The 24,506-nt window shown below is 42.8% G+C and overlaps 1 protein-coding gene across 1 annotated transcript in view; it reads left to right on the top strand.

Moving 5' to 3' along the window:
- Positions 1–24,506, top strand: part of LOC138969514 (arf-GAP with Rho-GAP domain, ANK repeat and PH domain-containing protein 1-like) — a 134,973-nt gene that overhangs the window by 28,421 nt on the left and 82,046 nt on the right. Inside the window, exons 4-6 of the mRNA XM_070342329.1 lie at positions 9,317–9,360; positions 22,170–22,248; positions 23,961–24,105. Of these exons, the coding sequence (XP_070198430.1) occupies positions 9,317–9,360; positions 22,170–22,248; positions 23,961–24,105 (268 nt within the window). The remainder of the gene's footprint in view (positions 1–9,316; positions 9,361–22,169; positions 22,249–23,960; positions 24,106–24,506) is intronic.

Raw genomic sequence — 24,506 nt, 5'->3', positions numbered from 1 at the left:
GGGTATATTTCCTGCACGGTCCGCTGCTCGGCATTACACGCTTGTCTGCTTATGCAACACGGTCTGACCAGGCTGTTTGGTGTTGTCCCAGCTTTGCAAACCTGTGGACACTGTACTGTGTTTAGTGCTGACAGATCTTCGCTTGTCTTGCCAGTACCTCGTTGGTGGGGAACAGTTCGTTACCCGTTATTTTGTGACGAAGGTTGATTCTCTTAATTTGTTGTCTTTCTTCTTGTGTGAGGTACGAGTTGAATCTGTACGAGAAAGACCGTTGATTCTCTCAGTCCCTGTGTTCAGTACTGAAAGATTGTTATTTTTCTTTGGAAATAGACATTATGTTGCCGGTTGTGCAATGTTGGAACTTGTTTTTTTTTTTTTTTTTTTTTCTCTCTCAGTCCCTGTGTTCAGTACTGAAAGATTGTTATTTTTCTTTGGAAATAGACATTATGTTGCCGGTTGTGCAATGTTGGAACTTGTTTTCTCTGGCAAACAATTGATTGTCTTGTTTTTCTGTGCGGGTTGGAATTCGTACGAAGAGGGAGATGATTGTGTTCAGCACTGACATATATCTTTACTTTGTTTGCGACTACCGCTTTGGAAGTGGACATTTTCTCTTTTGATACAAGTTTGGACATTATTCTTCCAGCAAAGGTTGTTTACTTGTGCTGTGTTGAGTTCGTGCGTGTAGGGAGATGATTAGCTATGTTTAGCACAGACGGGTCTACATACTCCTTGCGAGTTCCGCTTTGGAAGTGGGCATTATATGCCGTCCGTGATCAAAATATGATCGACGTTATCTTTGAGTCTATCAAAAAACTGATTTAGTTAATTGTCCCGTTTCTCTGTGCGTTTGGAAATACTAGTGTGCTAACGCTTCACACGTGTTGTGTCTGTCACTGTCTGGCGGCGAAAAGTTTGACAATACCACCAGGGGCGGATCAGTTGCTTTGTAAGGGGGGGTGCACTTTGAATCGAAAGTGAATGTGATGGGCGCGAAGCGCCCGAATTTGCTAGGGGGGTCCGGGGGCATGCCCCCCCGGAAAAAAGTTTGGCTCAAAGAAGCAAAATGATGCCATCTGGTGCCATTTGAACTTATAAATGGTCATAGAATCAGCTTTCCAAATTTTTTTTGGTTTTTGCTGGAGGGGGGGTGCACGTGCACACTGTGCACCCCCCCCTCGTCCGCCCCTGACCACTGAAGCAAAAGTAGACAGTCTCGCACTTTTTTGTTATCGCCTGAGTTTTCGTTGCATAAGTCGGAGACGGCAGGCTCGCCGCCTGTCATTCATTTGATTTGTCTTATTGAAGACGTCAAGTGGGACGAGAGAGAGACAGAGACAGACAGACAGACAGAGACAGACAGAGAGACAGAGAGAGAGAGTCTCGTGTTCACTTCCTGGATGACAGTTATCGCTGACGATCATGACTGATAAGCGCAATTCCCGCCTTAAACCTTATCGGATAGGCCCCCATAATTAATTTTGTGTCATGATTTCCTCCCCGTGGGGATGAATTTACTTCCGTCACTGTGGTAGAAACAATACCAACTGTACAGCAGCGCAAAAAGAGCAGCCCCGAATACCGCGAAAGTTGCATTGCATCTGCAACGATGTAGTGATAACATTATTGCAATCTGTATGACTGTAATGATTTCGCGGGCACAGAGCAAAATAAAACCAGCGTAAAACTGACTGACTGATTTACTAGTCATATTCGACAGATGATTAATTTGTTTCTTGGTAATTATTAGAAATCGCCACCACGTCATATAGGATCCTGCCATGAGTCGTCCGCAGCAGTTTTTGGTATCAATGCGAATCGTCCCGTCAGGCGTATGACGGTATGTCTCCTCTTTTACGCCGGCAGAATCAGCAGTGCGATTTTCAGGAAAGTAGGGTGTTGTGTTCAGTGTCAGTGATGATTTAAATGGTGGCCCGAGGAAAGTGTCGTCATTTTGCCTGAAGTGTGTGTACGTGGTACCAAGGATATTCGTGACAAGAAGATCAGCCCAAGAGTGTGTGTGGGTCAGCACTGAGGATTGTACTCATGATGACCGGTGTAACACGAAATTTTTACTCCACGAAAAATTTACTCCGGAGAAAATAATTCGTACGAAATTCTTACTCCGAGTAAATTTTTCGTACGAGAAAAGAACTCCCCAAGGCACGAAAAAATTACTCCCTCCACGAAATTTTTACTCCCCATTTTGTTTACTTCCAGTAAAAATCTCGTACGCGAAAATGGGATGCGGGCCAATATGTGATCTCGCGCAAACGAATGTCGCGCCACCTTCCCTCCACCACTTCCACCACCAAGACTAACAGGGGACAAGGGAGTATAAATTTCGTACACCTGGCATGGGAAGTTAAATTGCTTGTGTTGGGGTGAAGTAATTTATTGGTTTTTTTATTCGTCAGGGGAGATATATTTGCATGTGTACGAAATGTTAACTCGGAACTCGCCTGTCGTGGGGAGTATTTTTCTCGTGTAATGGGGGAGTGCTTTTTTTGTAAAGGGAGTAACATTTTCGTACGAAATGTTTACTCCGGAGTATTTTTCTCGTGTTACACCAGCACTGGATTCTTTTCCCCAAGCGCCCTGTGCGGTTTGTGCGTGTCATTGTAAGTACTGAGGGTCACATCTGCTGTTTTAAGTTTACCCGTGTTTCCGTCTGTCTGTCCTGTCTGTTTTTATCGGTTTGTCTGTCTCGGGGATGTTGCCACAAATTCATACCTATAGGACAAATGTCCTGAGCTCTTCGGCATCAATAGGACATTTGACTGCTTTCCGACATTTTAATAGGACATTATAATTTTGTGCAAAACACAAAATCATGATCACGTGCACACACATTTCAATATAATGCACCAACATTGTGTGCGTATATTGTTTTATCACTTTTGTTTCAAACAGGACACACACAAAAAAGAAACAAACAAACTAAAAAGCAACCAAAAACTTCAGCACTCTTACTTTGATTGACACACAAACTGCATGATATCCTGATAGAGCTTTTTCTTGACATATTCGACAAAACAGTTTACCTATATAGATGGTCTCTCTGCTGTCAAATTCTAACCAACTAGTACAAAACAGGGTCAACATGAATAGTTAACCTTATTAAAAGACCGTCTGTGCGAATGTCCTGTTGTACCAACACGTACATCTTCAAGTCACGAAACTTTACTTTCCGTGATTGTGGAGGTTTCAGCGGCGACACTATCATTGGCGCTGTCATTTTCTGGAATTATGCTATTGCTAGCCGTGTTTTCCCATGTTCTTTCTTGATCCTAATGTAGCACACGATGCCGTTGAAACGCCAAACGTGTTCAGCTTTTTTGTTTGTTTGGCAGGCTTTAGCTTTTTTCAGTGGCATAATTCAGTGCCGTGCGCTTCAACTCTAACCGAAAGCAAATTAAAGGCACAGTAAGCCTCCCGTAAACCATCACAGATACGGTCAGGCTTTTACACACAGTACAAACACCCTTTCATTTAAACACTCACCGATTGAGAACATCCTAGGTGCCCTCCGTAAAGAGCGAACAATTTTCAAAGAATTTATTTTTGCGTGGTTTATCTTACCCCTGAGCCATCGTGAACCCGTGTGATCCAGTTTCCCCTTTTCACAATGTAGTCGTCAGTTAGTCATTTGAATGCGACTCGATGTGAGCTTATCTACAATAGCACGTTTTTATGCACGAAACAAACGGCTGTGGTTCACAAGAACTCAAGCGATGGCTTTTGACTGTTGAGAGGAACGGCGATATGCATAAACCGTCGTCTGCTACGACCCTTGCGTGACCCTGCTTCCGGGCTTTTCTTTTTTCAAACTTTCACAACTTCGAATTGTACTGATCTTGTCTTGATGAAAAAAGAATCCTTTTGTAAGAATGTTTGTGTAACAAGCTGTCAATTTATTATTTAGATTTTAAAAGTTAGGTCTAGCGCAAAAACGCACCACGGTCCAAAAACATTCTGATAATCATCGATCCACGGCTATTGCCAGTTTACATCGATAGAATGAGACCCGAAGGGAAGTAACTCATTTTTGACCTGAGTTCAGGATGGGTCCAAAAAATGTTCGAGACAATCTGCAAAATTAATTCTTTAAAAATTGCTCGCTCTTTACGTAGGGCACCTAGGATGTTCCCGTTTGGTGAGCGTTCAAATGGAAGGATGTTTGTACTGTGTGTAAAAGCCTGACAGTATCTGTGATGGTTTACGGGAGGCTTACTGTCCGGGCGTGATTTCCGGTATTGAATATTAATAACAGCCGTCCAGCACCAAAACGAGGCGCCATTGTCGTAGAGGAACAAGTCCACGAAAATAAATTCTTTGAAAATTTCTCACGCTCGACAGAAAGCAGCCAGGATGTTCCCGTTCAGTGAGCGTTCAAATGGAAGTATGGTTGTACTGTATGTAGACGCTCGGGGGGCTCTGTGATGGTTTACGGGAGGCTTACTGTGCCTTTAAAGCATACGCGAGCCTTGGTCAGTTGAAGTTGTCTCCCGTACTCCTAGCTTTAGTGTGCTGTCAGAAGACGGGTGTACGCAAACAGCTCATACCGCAAACGGTTCGGAAAACGCAAGATGTGCACTGCACAAGTTCAGTGCACCTGTACGCGAGAGCGCTCGGTCAGGCTTTTTTGAAGATTTTTTATTTATATTATGAAAGGAAAATTATCAAATAACGCGGATGTCCGATGTCCGACGCCTAACGACATCCCTGCTGTCTGTCCGTCTGTCTGTCTGTCTCATTCTGTCTGTCTGTCTCTCCCCTCTCTCTCTCTCTCTCTCTGATTCCAATGTTGGAGCGAGCTGTCAAAAGACTCGCGCGACTTTGAACAGTTTCCTTCAGAATAACCACAGGAGCTTGAGAATGACTCCTAAACTCACAACGTCGGTGCTTTTTGGTGACCAAAGCAACTCAGTGTGTAACTGTAAGTGCTTCTTTTCAGCATTACACAACACTTCTTGTACACAACCAGCAACAAATGCTCAACTTTAACGGCACCCACCACAATACCCCACGCCGCCTTTTGTGCACATCTTGAATTCATCATCTTGATCACTGTCCGTGGAGCAAAACAAGAACCGTCCTGGTGTCGTCTCTTTGCAGATCATGCATATAGCCTAGCGACCATTTAAAAAAATCTTCACGCGTCTAGCGGTGTCACGCGGTGTGCTGAAACAGAGAGTCTGCTATCTCTTCCTCCCCTCTCCCCAACCCAGCTTCGAAATGGTCCATAGACTACATACATAATATCTCCCTGGGAATCTAAGCAACACGGACGTTTTCATTCAAGTATGGACAACGGCATACCATGCATTCACATCTTTGTTTTAATGAGTCATAGGCACGTCGAAAGTCGCCAGCCACGGTTGCGGGTCCTTTCCATTTAAAGGTGCCCTCCTTGCCGTGAAGGACGATAGACCCGTCCCGGTGTCACGATTTCATCTTTCGCCTGTGTACATATTTCCCCCTCGATATACTCAAGACTGAAATGTTGTTTCCTGGTAAAATTAAGAAGTGAAATTATTTATGGACGAAAAGCATGTCAGTTTCTTGCATGTGAAGAAAATTGGTGGTAAAATTTAATAGATTTCACCCCCAAAATCGAATTCTTCGAAAACGTGTACCGAGTGGTTACGTCCCTTGAGTAAGAAGGGAAACATTTTAGGATGAATCAAATTTCTAAGTTAAATAAAAAAAAAAATTGGTTGGACAAATTTGGCCCCATGAATGTAAGGTACACAAGGTCGCTCATCAGTACTATCGAAGGGTGGTTTTTTGTTCAGTGTAGAGTTTATACAAGATCAACGAGTCCGAGAATCGAAATATGACCACGGCGAAAGATGAAAACGTCACACCGGCTTGAACGCATCATAAGAGCATCATTCCACTTGGACACACACCTAACATCAAAAGGCCTCCTGCTTGCTGCTTTCTGCACCGTGTGCTATATTTTGTTTGTTTGCTGGATCAGTTTTGAAATCGACACCTGTGCCAGTCTGCAAAATTGACTAAGAAATAGCAAGTATTATTATTTGACTGTATTATTATTAAGCAGGTAGTACGTTCATAATGTGCCCATTGTTTGCTTGTGTTGTCCTTGTAAAAAATAAATAAGAGGGGGGAAATTTTTTTTATTTTTTTTTATTTTTATTTTTTTTAGCAAATCCCACATTGCACAGGGAAGCAGCCTGACAGTGTTTGATAGGTGTCGAAAATGAAGAATGCCTGTATCACGTGTAAAAACCTGGTATCGTTCTGTGGTGATTGTCAACATGGGAGGGAATGTATCTTTTATTCTTCTTTAAATGTCTGTCCTGAGGGCACGATACAACATGCACTCGGTGACCCAGAGAGTCGGAGAACTATTGATACTTTGGCACAATTACTCGTGGTTCACGATGATAATCATCCGCAGACAAGAGGCACTGTACACATTTTACCCACCATCCCCTGTGTCATTGCTCACGCTCCGATGAGTCATTTGACTTCAGCGTCGTTATACACTTTTGGACAAATTTGGACTCGCTGACGTGGAATTGTCTGTCACGCGAGATGGAGTCGAAGTTACTTTGGTCACGCTTTGGGTCTGAAGAGGAAGGGTCGCCACGCATGTGGTGCTGCAAGCATTGGAGAAAATGAATTTGAGGCCGGGATGTATGTGTGTGTGTGTGTGTGTGTGTGTGGGGGGGGGTGTCGATGTTTGTACTATAACTCTACAAAACAGAACTCGATCGTGAAAAGGAAACGTTATTCGAGCGTTATTCTTGTGTGTCCTACGTTTAAAGCGTAAATCAGTATAATAATACATATTCCTCAATCTACGAAATCCTGTATCTGGCATTGCGGGGGGGGGGGGGGGGGGGGGGAGAGAGAGAGAGAGAGAGAGAGAGAGAGAGAGAGAGAGACTTAGGGAGGGAGAGAAAGAGAGAGAGGGAGAGAGAGGGAGGGAGAGAGAGAGGGAGGGAGAGAGAGAGAGAGAGAGAGAGGTCTATTTGAGCAGGGGTGGTGGACTCTCTGTTTGTTGTGAACCAAGAAAACAAGACGTTATTACACTTTTTTCTTAGCAGCAAACAAGGCACAATATTCATTTGTTAGCTGCGCGCGAAGTCTGAAAGCAAATAACAAACACTGAACTAGTCGGGTTACCAGGCAGACGATAAAGCAGTGTCCAAGCCTTCATAATCGCCGTGCAAAGACGGGTCACTTGTGGTCACATTGATCGGTCAACACTGTGTCACGCTAGCTCAGGCCAGCACCGCTGTGTGGTCACTGCCGCCCGCTGACCGCCTGTGTCAACTGGCCAGCAAATGATATCAGGGGCTGTGTTTTTACTTGATCCGTTGGCCAAAGAGCGGTATTACTGTTGAAAAAAAAGGTGGGGGGGGGGGGGGGGGGGGGGGGGTTGGCAGGAGAGACTGGGATAGGGGGTGGGTATTTGCGCTTGGGGGAGGAAGTACACAGAAGTGTTTGGCAAACTGTTAAAAGGAGGAGAAGACTGATTATGAGGAAAACTAACAGTTGTCTTTTGTTCTGTTCGTTAAAATGCGCCTGAAAGGAAAAGGCTTTGTGCTCGATTTCTTGTTGCCTTTGTAGGCCTCACTGTGCCAATATGAAACAAGGTTAGCATGAGGGTGCATAGGGCCCTACAGGGGGGAATGTTAGCATCAGGGTGCATAGGGCCCTACAGGGGGGAATGTTAGCATCAAGGTGCATAGGGCCCTACAGGGGGGAATGTTAGCATCAGGGTGCATAGGGCCCTACAGGGGGGAATGTTATCATCAAGGTGCATAGGGCCCTACAGGGGGGAATGTTAGCATCAGGGTGCATAGGGCCCTACAGGGGGGAATGTTAGCATCAAGGTGCATAGGGTCCTACAGGGGGGAATGTTAGCATCAAGGTGCATAGGGTCCTACAGGGGGGAATGTTAGCATCAAGGTGCATAGGGTCCTGCAGGGGGGAATGTTAGCATCAAGGTGCATAGGGCCCTACAGGGGGGAATGTTAGCATCAAGGTGCATAGGGCCCTACAGGGGGGAATGTTAGCATGAGGGTGCATAGGGCCCTACAGGGGGGAATGTTAGCATGAGGGTGCATAGGGCCCTACAGGGGGGAATGTCTGGTCAAAAGTTGTGTGATCAACACATGTTTGAGCAAATAAATGACCGTACTTTCTGTGAAAGGGAGAAAAGGGAGTCGACGTAGTTTTTCTTACAGATGATTACATTGAAACCTCAGTCCCTTTTTAATAGCCAGGACATAACCCCTCCCTTCCTTTGGATACATTGTGTACTCAGATTTTCTGTTCATAACCTCTGTAAATCTACCTGTGTGTGTGTTTGTGTTTGTGTGTTTTGTCTGTGTGTCTGTATTTGTATGTTGTTTAGATTAGCATTGTTGATAAATGTTGTGTTTTTTCTGCACTTTTTGAGTCACTTGAGAAAAAGTGACTCTATGTAATCGGTCAGTGTTAGTTTGTCCGGCCGGCCGGCCGGCCGTCCGTCCGTAGACACCACCTTAACGTTGGACTTTTCTCGGAAACTATCAAAGCGATTGGGCTCATATTTTGTTTAGTCGTGACCTCCAATGACCTCTACACTTTAACGATGGTTTCGTTGACCTTTGACCTTTTTCAAGGTCACAGGTCAGCGTCAAAGGAAAAATTAGACATTTTATATCTTTGACAAAGTTCATCGGATGTGATTGAAACTTTGTAGGATTATTCTTTACATCAAAGTATTTACATCTGTAGCCTTTTACGAACGTTATCAGAAAAACAAGGGAGATAACTAGCCTTTTCTGTTCGGCAACACACAACTTAACGTTGGGCTTTTCTCGGAAACTATAAAAGTGACCGGGCTCAAATTTTATGTGAACGTGACTCATTGTGTTGTGAATAGCAATTTCTTCCTGTCCATCTGATGCCTCATATAATATTCAGAACTGCGAAAGTGACTCGATCGAGCGTTTGCTCTTCTTGTTCTGTTCTAAACCAAGTACCTCTCCGCCTATTCAGACAAGTACATGTAAAACAGACGGTCAATGAATGCAAAATCATTGGGCGGAAGATCTTGTGTTCAGATGTTTGTTTTATAATGCATTGAGTGCTACATGTCTTCATTATCCTCTTATCTGCCAAATTTGACCTAATTTATGTCAATTTGTGTGTGTGTATGTGTGGTGTGTAAGTGTGTGTGTTAGGCTCAAGTCACAAGACTCCATGCACAAAAGTGGTTACCTTATTGCTGGATGTTAGTGTGTTAGACTGATTTGTGTGATACTCAGTATTATTTTTCTGTTTTCAGCCTCGCAAGAATGAGCGCTATGGATATCTGTACAAGCAGGGAGGGTAAGTGTTGATCTTATGTTTTATCAGTTAGGCATCATTGTTTGCAGTGGATCTGGCTCTAACACTAGTAACAGCCCTCCTGTGTGTAGCTTATGTGGGCTGAATAGTGCTCAGTGTTGATTTTATGTTTTATTCTTTCTTTCTTTATTTGGTGTTTAACGTTGTTTTCAACCACGCAGGTTATATCGCGACGGTATGTTTTATTAGTTGGCATCATTGTTTGCAGTGGCTCTGGCTCAAACAGCCCTGTGTGTAACTTATGTAGGCTGAATACATTCTGATAAGCATCGCTCCACGGCTATTGCCAGTTGTCTCTCTGACCGGACGCTACAGTCCTACGCGAATCTATCAAAACAAGAATACAGAGTTATCTCCCATATGTTTTTCGCGAGCACTGATCTAAATTTGAGATCAGTGTTCGCGAGACGAAAATGATTGCAGATTGGCCGACTTCGACAGTGATCTCCGTTCTGTTCTTCACAGTTATGATAAAGACATCGTTCTAAGGTCAAAACAAGTCGAAATTTTGGGACTGCTGCCGGAAGGAGACCGTAATATATGGTTTCATCACTGTCAACTGGTTACAGAAAAAATCGTCTGCTCCAGTGAGCGCCGAAACCAAACGGTTGATTATCACGTGACACTTTTGCCATATTTAGAGTTGTTTGCACAGTAAATACAGCCGCAAGAAATAGCTTGCTTGAAAATGTCTTACATATCAATTCGTTTGTAATTTAAAAATTACAAAACACCATGAAAAATCATTATCGACGATCGCGAATCTGCTTATATATCAATAATACATTACAAAAAGCTCTAAATATGTAAAACAAAAATCAGACAAGGAAACTCAGGCATCCTGTCAGGGAGAGAATGAGCCGAACTCATTTCTGAGTTCAGGATGGGCTGAATAGTGCTCAGTGTTGATTTTATGTTTTTATCAGTGGGCATCATTGTTTGCAGTGGCTCTCCAGGCTCTAACAGCCCTGTGTGTAACTTTTGTAGGCTGAATAGTGCTCTGAGTCTCCCTCTCCCTGGCGCTCTCTGTCTCTCTCTCTCTCTCTCTCTCTCTCTCTCTCTCTCTCTCTCTCTCTCTCTCTCTCTCTCTCTCTCTCAAACATTTGCGTGTGTGTGTGTGTGTGTGTGTGAATTCATCTAAGGCCAACAAAAAACATTTGTCTGTTTACGGTATCACGGCCGACCCTATTTTTCGCGCGACCCTAGACTTTTTTTGGCATTTGGGGAAAAAAAAACCAAAAAAAACCCAACTTAAAAATATGTTTTTTTGGAGGGGAAAAAAATAAAAAATCCCGACCTACCGCCCTATTTTTTGGGCCTATGTTACCGTAAACAGACCTTTTTTTTTTTTTGCCTAATTACTTTCCTGATTTGTAGGATAATAAGTAAGTAATGTATACCCATAGGATGCACATTCTTTAAGATACAGTCACAGTGATGATGGTCTAACAAGTAGGACCAGTGTGTAGACAGTCTGCTTGAGCAGTCATTGTTGATTTCCTCACTCTGTCAAGGAGTTGCTTTTGAATGGACATCAAAGCGACTCTGTGGACTCGGTGGGTTCATTGAAACTTAAAGGAATGAACCCTTGCTACCAATAACCTTTTGTGTAAAAGAATATGTTAAAATGTGGTTTTCATGGTTGTATATGCTGCCCAAAGATCAACGTTTCATGTTGTTCCTGTCCGAATGGCTGTTTCCTGCTGTAAGACAAATGTTAAATGTTGCAACAAAACTATTCCTACACTCAAGAGAAGGGAAAAAAATCTGAAGATTCTTAAACCTCATTTTTTCAGTGTCACACTTTTCTAGGAATGTACATTTCAAATCAGAGAAAATGAGCCCCCTACCCCCTCCCCCAACAAGTTTTTTGTATTCTGGAAACCAGTAAAGTTATTTTATGAAACAATTAACTTTAATAACCAAGACAAAATATGATCCATGAGATTGTCAGAAAAAAGATAATCTTTAGAAAGCACAGTCTTCTATAATTATTTCAAATTATTTCTAGGTAGACCAATATAAAAAGAGCAAACCTTAAAAACAAGGCCGGTCACTTTCAGTAGACTCCTTTGTTAAATATAGTCATGGTGTCTAGTGCACTTCCTGAAATGAATGCATGTGATGAACTCTCAAGTAGCTTACTGTCAGCCTGTGAATTATAAGTTCAACCTGACTTTATAAGTTCATAATATACTTACCCATATTGCACAGCTCATGGCTAGCTTTTGACTTGGTTCATTAGGCCTAAAAAAAAAAAAAAGGTGTGGTTACGGTAACCCGACCTACCCTATTTTTAGGGGCCGATCCTATAACTTTTTATTACATTTGTCAAAAAAAAATAAAAAAAATAAAAAAAAAGAGTGCAAAAAACGCAATGAAAGCGAAAGCGCCCGTGTCGCACACTTATTTCCCTGTCAAGTAGGTTTAATTTGTACACATTAGAAAAAAAAGTAAAAAAAAAAAAAAAGTGATTGCCTACCTACCTACCCTATTTTTTTTGGCTATGTTACCGTAACCACACCTATTTTTTTTGGGGGCCTTAGTACAGTTGAAATCCCCCTGCAAGTGTAATGCAGCAGAACCCACACAGCCTGCACATCCTCCTTCTTTCCTCCTCCCCTAAGAGTGTCCCCCCATGAAATGTACCCCAAGTTTTCTTCTTCAGCCTGGTGATGTGTGAGCTCAGTTGTCCATTTGGGTTCCCCACACTACACTCTGAGACCATAGTCAGCTTCACTCCGCTTTCGTTGGGTAGGCATGCTGGGTATTTTCGTGTTTCCATAACCCACCAAACTCCGACATGGATTACAGGATCTTTTTCCGTGCGCACTTGGTCTTGTGCTTGCGTGTACACACGAAGGGGGATAAGTCACTATAGCGGGTCTGCACATAAGTTGATCTGGGAGATCGGAAAAATCTCCACTCCAGGCGGCAGCAACCGGGATTCGAACTCACGACCTCCCGATGAGGAGGCCGACGTCACCCCAATTTTAAAACTACATGTTCTACCTCCCTTTTTTCACCTGATTTTTGTCAGATGTTTGAAGGTCTCCATAAAAAAGTTTCACTGTACTGAACTCTAGAAGAAGTTCCTTTATAAAAAAAGAATATACCTTTCACTTTGGATAAAGATCTTTTAACTTGCTGATACATTTAAATAAAAAGAAAACACACCTGTAACCAGGTTAGGTACGTTTATATAGATAATCAATATTTCGGCACGTTACTGCTTTCTTCGGAATGGTAAGCTTATGGAAAGAATGGAATGACGGCACGTGACATACAGTGTAATGAATTGTTATGATGATTAATGACGTATACATGTATACGTCACTCTATTCATTTAATTTAGAGTATTGCTGATACATGTATTCATCTTTTGTTTTTCTCACATCCTTTTTGGCAGGGCAGGATAATTTTGTGTGAAGTTCCGACTGTGTGTGTGTTTCTGAGTGTCTGAAGGAATGTGTGTTTGTGCAGTGAGTGAGGCACAGTGTCACAATGACACTGATTAAGATGATAATTGCTGTTTTCTCTTTGTGGAAAATTCATGTGCATGCCAGGAAATTTAGAGTAAAGACCTGTACATTAATTGCTATATTTTGCGCTCAGACGACTGTCACAGTAATTGGCATTTAGTCAAGTTCTCCCCCCCTCCCCCTCCTGCCTCTCTCCCTCCTCCTTTTGAAGGATGTCACCCTCCTTTCTCAGATTATTTGTCAAAACTTCTGTAAATTTACCCTTATTTTTATTGGGCCCCTCATTGTTAGTTTTAAGTGGGTTTTTTTAATATTTAAAAGGTGTACTGCATTGGTTTTTCATGCATGATGTGTTACGTTGTGGTGTGTGTTCAACATTAAGCACTGCGTACGGTGGAACGCCCCTTTTTAGCCACCCCCCCCCCCCTCCATTGTAAAACTTCCCCCTATTAATATGACTTGCTCACTTTTTCTGTTCAAAACCTCTGTAAAAGTTATCTCAGTTTTAAAATTCTCTTCTTTTTGAGGCCTTATTTTCTAAGATAAAAAAGAGGTTATTTTTTATGCGGTTAGTGTATAGACCTTGAGGGGAACCAACATGTCATGCCTGCACTTGTGTCCCACTTAATAAGCTTCCGTCTGGCTGGAAGACTCCCTGTTAACCCTTGCTGGGCTGCAGTCCCGGCTTGATTGTAGCTTGAACATTAACCAAGTTTGTTCTCAACCAGTTTGTTTGTTCGTTCATGGGCTGAAACTCCCACGGCTTTTACGTGTATGACCATTTTTACCCCGCCATTTAGGCAGCCATACGCCGCTTTCGGAGGAAGCATGCTGGGTATTTTTGTGTTTCTATAACCCACCGAACTCTGACATTGATTACAGGATCTTTTTCGTGCGCACTTGGTCTTGTGCTTGTGTGTACACACGGGGGGTGTTCGGACACCGAGGAAAGTCTGCACACAAAGTTGACTCTGAGAAATAAATCTCTCGCCGAACGTGGGAACGAACTCACGCTGACAGCGGCCAACTGGATACAAATCCAGCGTGCTACCGTGCTACCGACTGAGCTACATCCCCGCCCATTCTCAACCAGTGACAGACAAAACAAAAATGTTAACAGGGCTCCCTATCACCAGTGCTGGACTGATTGTGTAACCTCTGCGAACGCCAAGAAGAAGAAGAAGAAGAACAGGGCTCCCCATAGCGCGCGTCCCTGCGTCCTATACGCACTAGAAGCTGAAAACACGTACTAGAAATATATGGAGGGGGTCCCTGGACGCAGTAGATTTTAAAAGAGCGGGTCCTAGGACGCACTAAATTTCCTTTATCGTGCGTACCGTAGATACCATTTTCAGACTGCAATCGACACTTCGCAGTACACTATACGTGACCACAATGTTTTATATAAGTACACTGGGACTTTTCGGCTTTTGGACCCTTGGGACCCTCTAAAATACTGCAGTGGGGGTCCCGGGACGCACTAGGAAGGGCGTCCGTGGGGAGCCCTTTGTTAATGAAATTGGATTGCTCAATGAAACACAATACAAAACATTCACAGCCGCCTCAACCTATTCAGGTTTCTGAAGAGCTCGAACAATTTCTTGATTCACAGCAGACGAATAATCTTAAACGAAATGAGGCCGAGCGTTGTTAAGATATCAAATAACCAAAGGGAAGTAAGCGCTCTATGCATAAGACATGTGTAATGGGGTAAGCCAGAGTTATACAGAAAAAAGCTTACTTCCCTTTGGTTATTTAACACAGCAGACAAATTATAGTAATGAAAAGATGAAAACTTAGATAAGAAGACTTATACATGTACAGTGTAGGTGTATGCAAGAATGTGAGAATAAATTTTGGAGGAGAATAAGGAAGGTGGCATGCAGATGCAGATCCTGTATTTGTGACCCTCCATCACGGAATGAGTCGCTTTAGGCACCTTTGCATGATTTTTATTTTTTTTTACATTTTCTTGAAGAGATTTTGAAGCTCTATCTAGTGCTGAAAACCGTTTTAGAAAAGAGCGAACACTTTTTGAGTTATAAGCCTGTGACTAAGGTGATCCTCACACTGATACCTTACCTCCCCCCCCCCCCCCCCCCCACACCTATATAAGGCCTAGCACAGAACCCTGGGAGGTGACATCCCACTCCGCATTCTGTGGTGGAGGGTCACATTTGGACAAATATGTTGTAGTTACTCAAGGTCCCAAAACAATTCTCATACTTTGTTGTTGGAAAGCACAGGGGGAAGCTAAGGGTTAAAACACAAAGGACTGTTGATCAGAAGGCCACAAAACATCTACAGTGCTTTGAGGTGACACTGCCTTAGCTTCTTGACATATTTGTTTTCCTCCTGTCAGTTGTAAACAGTAAAGCAATTTACAGGGAAGCTATAACTGCAATGGTTGTGTGAAGATCCTTCTGCAGTGGTATTGTGTAGGTTTTATGAGAAAGGCTGAAAGGTCTACAGACAAAAAGAGAGACACAGAGCTGTTCTTCAAATCATGGGGGGAAAAAATCATTTAGAGGTTTGTTGACATTGATTTTTCTTGACATTTGTTATGAACCTGTCAGCAGTGTATAATGAACCGAGCCTTTGATGCACTAGAGAACGTGCACCAACATTATCTACATGGATAATGTATCAAGTTGTGCAACTGCTTACAGAATGCAGACTTTGTTATTCAGCTAAGAAATGACAAAGAAATTATACCAGACAAAAAGTGGGACCTGACCAAGAGTTCAGCAGAGACACAAAAATGGCGGGAGTGCCAGTTACAAAGACTTTGCCCAGAGGAAGGTTGAATATAACTTTACTATGAACTCAAACATGGTTGTATCAGTGACAGTATCACACGAGGAGATTGGTACTGGACTTCTGCTGCCCCCCACACTTCAGTCAAGGTCTATGTAACAACTAACATTACACAGAAGCCTTAAATACAGTTTGCATTAGTAATTATGCAGCGGAACTCGCCCACCTCTGGTAACGCCTTATTTTTTCAGATTTCTGTAAGTCGACCCAGTCTCTTTCAAGATTTGATTTTTGTCAGAATTTGTGTGGGGAGTCTACTTCTTCTTCTTCTGCGTTCGTGGGCTGAAACTCCCACGTACACTTGTGTTTTTTTGCACGAGTGGAATTTTACGTGTATGACCGTTTTTTACCCCGCCATTTAGGCATGCCATACGCCGTTTTCGGAGGAAGCATGCTGGATATTTTCGTGTTTCTATAACCCACCGAACTCTGACATGGATTACAGGATCTTTTTCGTGCGCACTTGGTCTTGTGCTTGCGTGTACACACGGGGGTGTTCGGAGAGAGTCTGCACACAAAGTTGACTCTGAGAAATAAATCTCTCGCCGAACGTGGGGACGAACTCACGTTGACAGCGGCCAACTGGATACAAATCCAGCGCGCTACCGACTGAGCTACATCCCCGCCCCTGGGAGTCTACTGTAAAACATGTACAGTGTAGTCCTTTAACATATACATTGATAGGTCACAGGACGCTTTTGGCTGGTCCTGAGGGTGTCCTTCCATGACAGGTACCACTGTCCTAAACAGGTTCATGACACTAGGTCATCTGTAGTGTAGGGAGACTTTTGGCTGGTCCAAAGGGTGTCCTTCCATGACAGGTACCACTGTCCTAAACAGGTTCATGACACTAGGTCATCTGTAGTGTAGAGAGACTTTTGGCTGGTCCAAAGGGTGTCCTTCCATGACAGGTACCACTGTCCTAAACAGGTTCATGACACTGGTCACCTACAGTGCAGGGACTCTTTTTGCTTGGGTGTTGTTTCATGACAGGTACCTCTGTACGACACAGGCTTTGCTTCAGTATTCATGGTCACTGTTTGCAACTGTTAGATATGAGTAGAAGTGAGTGAAAGTGATCTGTCTGTCCTTAATTGGTCAGTCAGTCAGCGGTCAGTTAGTGTGAAGACTGTTACTAATTGCCTGAGGCCACTGCTCCGGTCTCCGGTATGTTTAAATGAATTGCTGCTTGTTGGCTGTGTTCCTCTTCCTGTCACTGACTTACAGTATGCTTGGCTGCATGGGTGTTGTGGCCTTGTGTGTGAGTACAGTATGCTTGGCTGCATGGGTGTTGTGGCCTTGTGTGTGAGTTTAGTATGCTTGGCTGCATGGGTGTTGTGGCCTTGTGTGTGAGTTTAGTGGGGTGGGGTTGTTTTTGTTGTTGTTGTTGTGTGTCTGTCTGTGTATGGTTGTGTGTGTCTGTCGTCTGTTCTGTCTCACTGGCTGTCTGTCTGTATGTCTGTCTTTCTGTATGTCTGTCTATCTATGTCTGTCTATGCATGTCTGTCTGTCTGGGAATTGCCGCTTGTTCCCACTCCCCCTTCTGATGTAAGCTTAGAGCATGCTTTCCCCCCTGGATGTGGTGTGTGTGTGTGTGCACGATTGGGAGGAGGAGAGGGAGCTGTCATTGTCAGGAATAAGGAAGGTGTTTTGAGTAGGCTTGCAGTGGGGTTGGGGCGGGGGTGACAGTCAAGGGGTCCACAAGACAATTAAACTGAAGCTGAATGTTGAAGGAAGAGAGACGGCCTCTTCAAAAGGAGAACATATATACTAAAGGAGAGAAAAAAAGGCAAAGTTGTGACTGGACTTACATTAATATTTCAAAGGGAGTCTACGTTGAGAGAAGGCTGCAGACCAGAGTGGCACATAAGTGTACTTTTGTTTTCATGTTATGTATTGTTATGTAAATTGCCTGCAACTTTTTAGTGACAGTTCTCATTAACTTACAGAGCTTCAGTTTGGGTGAGAGCTGCTGCCAACATTACTAGGAGTTGAGAGAAGACGGCATTCAAAAACTTCAAAAGAATATGCTATTTATTTGCTTAAAAAAATTTCATTAAATAAATCGTCAGGTTGCCCATTTGTCAGGGTGCGAAAAGGACAAAGTATAGCCTTAACAGATCTACAAATCTGTGCCATTTTAAGACCATCGTATCATTTACATCATATATCTTTTGACAACATTTGCTTTGAAGGGACATAATATTTTGGTGCAATGGGCAGTTCTGGTGAGGTTATGCCCCCTCTTTCTTTCGGCTGGTAACTGGCGCCACCTTGCGGCAAGATCACACGAGAAAGGAAAAAAAACTTACATTGGTCCCAAATAGCATATCGGTTTGGTAGCAGTCCGTGTGTAAGTCGTGCATTTTATACGGTAAACAGACAATGGTCGGTTCTCAGACCTGTCAACCCCTTCCAAGGCCAACCTGTACTAATATGATTAAAAACTGTAATCAGGGCAACAATTTCCCTTACACACTCCCAAAAAAATGAACACACGCAAACCTGAGTTCACACGCAAGACTCGCACGACATAAAAAAGAAGAAAGACCAGCTGGTAATTAATACTCAACATTTATTTTGTATTCATAAAACACATCTGATTTAGCATTAATAAATGAGTTGTTCTTTGCTACTGGTCACAAGTGGGGGTCAGCTCACACGGATGCATTTTTCAATACAGTCTAGGGGAGAAACTGGTCACAAAGCACCCAGTACATGCCAGAGAGATAGGAGAATCGGCACAATCAAAGAAAATACCAAAATCATTCAATAGATATGGAAATATTAAGATTTACTGTGAAAATGCCAGCAAAAATGGCGTCCAAAAACGGGAACGCACACTTGGTGCGTCTTTGAAGACTTACCTCCCGTTCTGTGTTGTTGATAATAGTCGTGTTTGTGCTGTTGTTGTTGAAATAGTATCTAATAAAACTGATGCAGTTCTTGAAATGTTGCAAATTATTGTTGTCTTTGTGAAATGCGAGAGTGTTCTGAGGCGTAATCTGCATACGGCTGATGTCCCACATAGGGTACCCCACTTCGATCAGCGTATCACTCCAAATGAGCTTCATAGCAGAAAAGCAGATACACTACCAACACACTGCATAACAGATCTACAAGTCTGAGCCAGAATCATTGAAATTTACTTTCTGTATAAAATATTGCAATCAAATTTGTTCACGATGTCCCACAAATAACGCAGGTTACCCTCGCCTTCGATTCAAAGTAACTCCAATCTGACTTAATTACAATCGAAACGCAGATGACGAACTGATTCACCACAAATTTGTGGTATTTTACACACAAATTTCTACTGTGTTGTTTCGCGATAAACAGCCATAAACAAACAAATGTGGCGCCGTCACGTCGCCTTGGAAGGAATAACGCAGGTGACCAAGGCTTGTTTCCGATACCTGTCCGATTAAAATCATCGTTTTTTCACGAATGACGGCTCTTTGGCAGATCTGGTGAGTTGGAAACAGTCTATGAATGTTTCATTTAATGTCAAATGCGTACATTCTTGTCGATATTGTTACCTTTGGGCTCATAAATTAAGTCAATCGTCGTGTTGTCCGAAAGTGACTTTTGTCAGCATAGAACTTACTGTGCTTTGATCATTGACTGAGAAGAATCTTCCGATGACACTAGTTCATTTCACTACGCTACTGCAGATCTGCAAGGAAACTTATGGCAGGGGAAATAAGCTTAACTGAAGACGAATAAGCGGAGTAACTGTTCTTCAACGGATTGCTCTTACACTGATCTAAATATTTAGATCTTGTCGTCTGCTAGTCTGCTAGTAAGTAGTCTTCGGTCGTGTGAAAGTCACATCTATTTCGACTGTGTGCATCGATCCGTGTAGTGAAATGTTGATCTTTGATGATTTGGCAACATAACTTCGCTAAATGTGCTTCGAGTGTATCTCCCCGTTAACCGCATTTGAAAACGTCTTTTAACAAGACCATGTTTCGACAGCCCAGACGGGGAGGATCCTCGATAGCTCACAGGGTATATAATGTTTTCCGCCGTTTTTTGAAGAATCCTTTCAAATTTGCTATTCCAAAAGTACCTTATGACACGACTCGAGTGGCAAAGAACATTCTCTGCAATTCCTGTCTCAGTCCGTGCAGCCGTTTCGGGTCCTATCGTCATCATACAAACATACACACAGACACACAAGAACCAGCTTTAAAAGTTAGATTATGTAGGAACCATGTGAACCAGTGATTTTTTCTTATGTACAACATATACTACAGTATTTCTGCTTTATGAAAAGCAATATTTCAAAAACAAAACTAGAGATTTGAATTTTGACCACTTTTCCCCCTTTCTGTCACCAGTACTGAAGAACAACTCAAATACATACAACTACTGTAAAATGCACCCACACAACTACTACTGTCCACTGACAAGGAAAAATCACAGTCCAGTCTCACCTGATCACTTTAAGCTTAAATTTATAACACAGTCATACCCACACAACTACTACTGTCCACCAGGAAAAATCACAGTCCAGTCTCACCAGTCACACCCACACAACTACTTTGTACTACTGTTCACCAGGAAAAATCAGTCCAGTCTCACTAGATCACTTCAAGCATGACACTTGTTGTAGGTAGCAGTAGCAGTAGCTGACTTTGCCGTGGCAAGCAGATTGACTGTGGTAATGGTTTCATGGCATTGGCTTGCGTCACATCTTCTTCGTTGGAAGGCGGCTGTCTCGTTTCTGGAAATGTTGGTTCACAGGCTTGAACTGTTTCGAACGAATCAATGATTGTTTGTGTACCGCCGTTTCAAAATGCTGCTTCAAGTCGTAGTGACCAGAAGCAGCAACTTTCACTTTGATGTGCGAGCCATATGGCACGCACAAACTGTACTCCTTTCCCTTGTCCGATGATCGCACGACACCTAAGTACGTTTTCTCCCACTCCGACATGTGCTGACCATGTCCGGCTTTCTTTCTTTTCTTCGCTGGCCTCTCCATCTTCAGTTGTAGCACGAAAAGTGAAGCGAATCGTTGTCTGTCGCTGAAGTAAGTTGTGAAAACAAAGACCAAATCTCGCGACACGGAAGTAGCGGATTGGGCCAGAGCGCCCTCTATGATACCTTCTGCGCATGCACACAAGCTCAGTTACAGTCTTTTTATGTTAGTTGTTGTCGTCTGCTAAACAGAAACGAATCTGATGATCGGTTTCGAATCTTTGTTCGGGTTTTGAATTTTCCCGTACAATTCCCGTACAATTTGGTTTACCCGTACAGCTAGGCGTTGTACGCCGTACACACCAAAATTTGAGTAAATCCCGTACAAAATACGGGAAAACCGTACAGGTTGACAGGTCTGCGGTTCTGGTGAGGTTATGCCCCTTCTTTCTTTCGGGTGGTAACTGGCGCCACCTTGCGGCAAGATCACAGGAGTTGTCTCGCGTTGTCACCCCAGAAGCGCTCATTCTGCAATTATGTGCTGCAGCTCCCACACATGCTCAGATTTCTTGTGCTTGAGTTTTTACCCCTACATCTGTTTTGTACCTCAACATTTTTTTTAAATTTTTTATTTTTCTTTAAATTCTTTTATATATCTATACACATAAACACAACATAACTAGACAAGACCCAGACATAGACAGTAGGATGGGTTGTTGAAACGACAGGGGACATGACATGGAAGGGGGGGTGGGGGGAGAGAACTGACAGGGGACAATTGGAAGGGGGGGTAGGGGGGGGGGGAACTGAGGTTGGGGGAGGGGAGGGGGGGGGGGTGGGGTAACTGAGGTTGGGGGAGGGGAGGGGGGGTAGGTGGGGACAGTGGTCACACTTTAGCCTACATGGGGTTTAATTATCGGCATAAAAATACTGTATAACCTGTTATGAATAAATGGGTCAGGGGGTATCACATTCAAAAATATTCATACGAAATCAATCAATACAATTATCCTATGGCATCAATTAAAAAAGTGTCTATATAAACACCAATCTTTTGCAAATTTACCATAATAATTATTTACACTAGCATTATACTTTTCGATCAAAAACCTTTGTTTAACAATTTTCACAAAACTTTGTACCCTGCAACCTATGTTGACCAAGTTTGTTTTAACCGAGACCACCTGTGCTGCAGCAGGTCACTCAGAATTGTAGTAACTGTGTATCAACACGCTGGAATGCAGGCGTTGGAATGCAGGCGTTAGAAGGAAGCGACTGAAGCTAACAGTCGGAGCGGATATATCCGTACCTGGTCAGATATATAGAGCCATATCCGGATATATCCGTACCTGGGAAACAAAGAGTTAAGGCAGCCATGCTCTATCTTCATGACAGGTATTTTGTTGTTTTTATGAACCACCACAGTCACACATGGGAACGCAGGATCATTAGTGTGTGGTTTTGATAATCAGCAGGATTCAAACCCACATGGATGGCGGATGCACTAGGAACCACTGAGCTAACATCAGTCTTTTTGTATAATAAATTGTTTGTTTTTGTGTGTTTCAGTGTCAGGGCTAACCGAGGGTGGAGACTGCGCTGGGTTGTGTTCAATGGCAAGGACTTACGTTACTATGACAGCAGCAGGGTGAGAGGAATATGCTTTTTGAGTCACTTGAGAAAAAGTGACTCTATGTAATCGGTCAGTGTTAGTCTGTCCGGCCGGCCGGCCGGCCGTCCGGCCGGCCGGCCGTCCGTAGACACCACCTTAACGTTGGACTTTTCTCGGAAACTATCAAAGCGATCCGGCTCATATTTTGTTTAGTCGTGACCTCCAATGACCTCTACACTTTAACGATGGTTTCGTTGACCTTTGACCTTTTTCAAGGTCACAGGTCAGCGTCAAAGGAAAAATTAGACATTTTATATCTTTGACAAAGTTCATCGGATGTGATTGAAACTTTGTAGGATTATTCTTTACATCAAAGTATTTACATCTGTAGCCTTTTACGAACGTTATCAGAAAAACAAGGGAGATAACTAGCCTTTTCTGTTCGGCAACACACAACTTAACGTTGGGCTTTTCTCGGAAACTATAAAAGTGACCGGGCTCAAATTTTATGTGAACGTGACTCCCAGTGACCTCTACACTTTGACGTCTGCTTTGGTGACCTTTGACCTTTTTCAAGGTCACAGGTATGTCTTGAAGGAAAAAAATTGAAATATCATATCTCTGAAACTATTCATCGGATTTGATTCAAACTTTATAGGATTATTCTTTACATCAAATTATTTACATCTGTATTGTGTTTTGAATAGCAATTTCTTCCTGTCCATCTGATGCCTCATATAATATTCAGAACTGCGAAAGTGACTCGATCGAGCGTTTGCTCTTCTTGTTTAAATTAATAAACAAAATCTTTCTACGTCAGCTGTGTACTGCATAAATAAGAAGAAAAAGAAAAGGTGAAAGTTTACAGTATCTCGTTTCATTGCTGTGAAGTAAATTGAAGGTAAATGCGTGTGTTTGTGATAATGTTTTTTTTAGAGCAATGTGTTACTCATTGATATGTGTGCGATTGCACGTTAAATGATGTTTTGTTGTCGTAGTATTTTGATTGTACAGCGCGTTGAGCATGGTTAAACCCTGGATACATGCGCTATAGAAATATTATGCATTATTATTATTATTATTAAATTCCAATCAAGTTACTAATTTTTATTCAGTTTCCTCAGTGCATTTTGTTTCTTGAAATGCGTTACCTTCAAGACTGCAACTAGCTGCATGTATTTCCTCTTTAAATAGCTTTGTCTTTTCCCTCTCTTTTCAAAGCCAGATTTCCAAAGAAGATCATTCCTCTGTCTGCAATCAATGTTTCTTGAGATGCTTCAACTTCAGGAATTTGCAGCTAGATTTTCTTTTGTCATTGTAGTTATTGCTTTTTTTCAGAGTCAGATTATCAAGAAGATTAGCCCGCTGTTTATCCATGATTATAAAAAATACTTCACTTCAGGAAATACACGACCTTTTACAGTTTTGATTTGTGTTCTGTTGTGTTCCAGAGTCAAATCTCCAAGAAGATCATCCTGCTGTCGTCCATGTTTATAAAAATGCTTCACTTCAGGAAATACACGACCTTTTACAGTTGTGATTGTGTCCTCTTGTGTTTCAGAGTCAAATCTCCAAGAAGATCATCCCGCTGTCACAGTAGTTTTACAGTTGTGATTTGTGTTTTGTTGTGTTTCAGAGTCAGATATTGAAGAAGATCATCCCGCTGTCGTCCATGATTATAAAAAATACTTCATTTCAGGAAATACACGACCTTTTACAGTTGTGATTTGTGTCCTCTTGTGTTTCAGAGTCAAATCTCCAAGAAGATCATCCCGCTGTCATCCATGAAGGAGGTGATCAGCGACATCAAGGAGGGGGACACCAACCGCTTCAAGTTCCGTCTGGTGACCACGCTGCGCGACAGGACCTTCCTCTTTGCTGCCGACACCAGAGGTAAACTCAGGTTCAGCACTGCTAATCCTACTCCTGTCAGGGGCGGACGAGGGGGGGGGGGGGGGGGGGGGTTCTGGGGTTTCCGGAAACCCCCCCACCCAAAAGATAAAAATATTTTTGTGTGTTTTTTTGGGTTGAGTTTCAATTTTTGGGGTATTAATCAGTGACAAAATCTGCTGCCTGAAACTGGTAATGATCATCCTCAGAATGCACCAGATTACACCATTTTGCATCCTTTTTTTTTCAAAATTTGACCCCCCTAGCAAGCTAGGCGCTTCGCGCCGTCGGCTCGGCACTTCGCGCCTTCACACCCATATCTTCATAATATACTTTTGGAACCCCCCCCCCCCCCCCCCCCCATAAAATGAACTGATCTGCCCCTGCCTGTACATGCAGAACCA

This window comes from Littorina saxatilis, linkage group LG6 (assembly GCF_037325665.1).
Source record: "Littorina saxatilis isolate snail1 linkage group LG6, US_GU_Lsax_2.0, whole genome shotgun sequence".
NCBI classification, from domain to species: domain Eukaryota; kingdom Metazoa; phylum Mollusca; class Gastropoda; order Littorinimorpha; family Littorinidae; genus Littorina; species Littorina saxatilis.
Note: the sequence above shows the minus strand (reverse complement) of the source record. Positions and strands in the feature narration are given on the sequence as shown.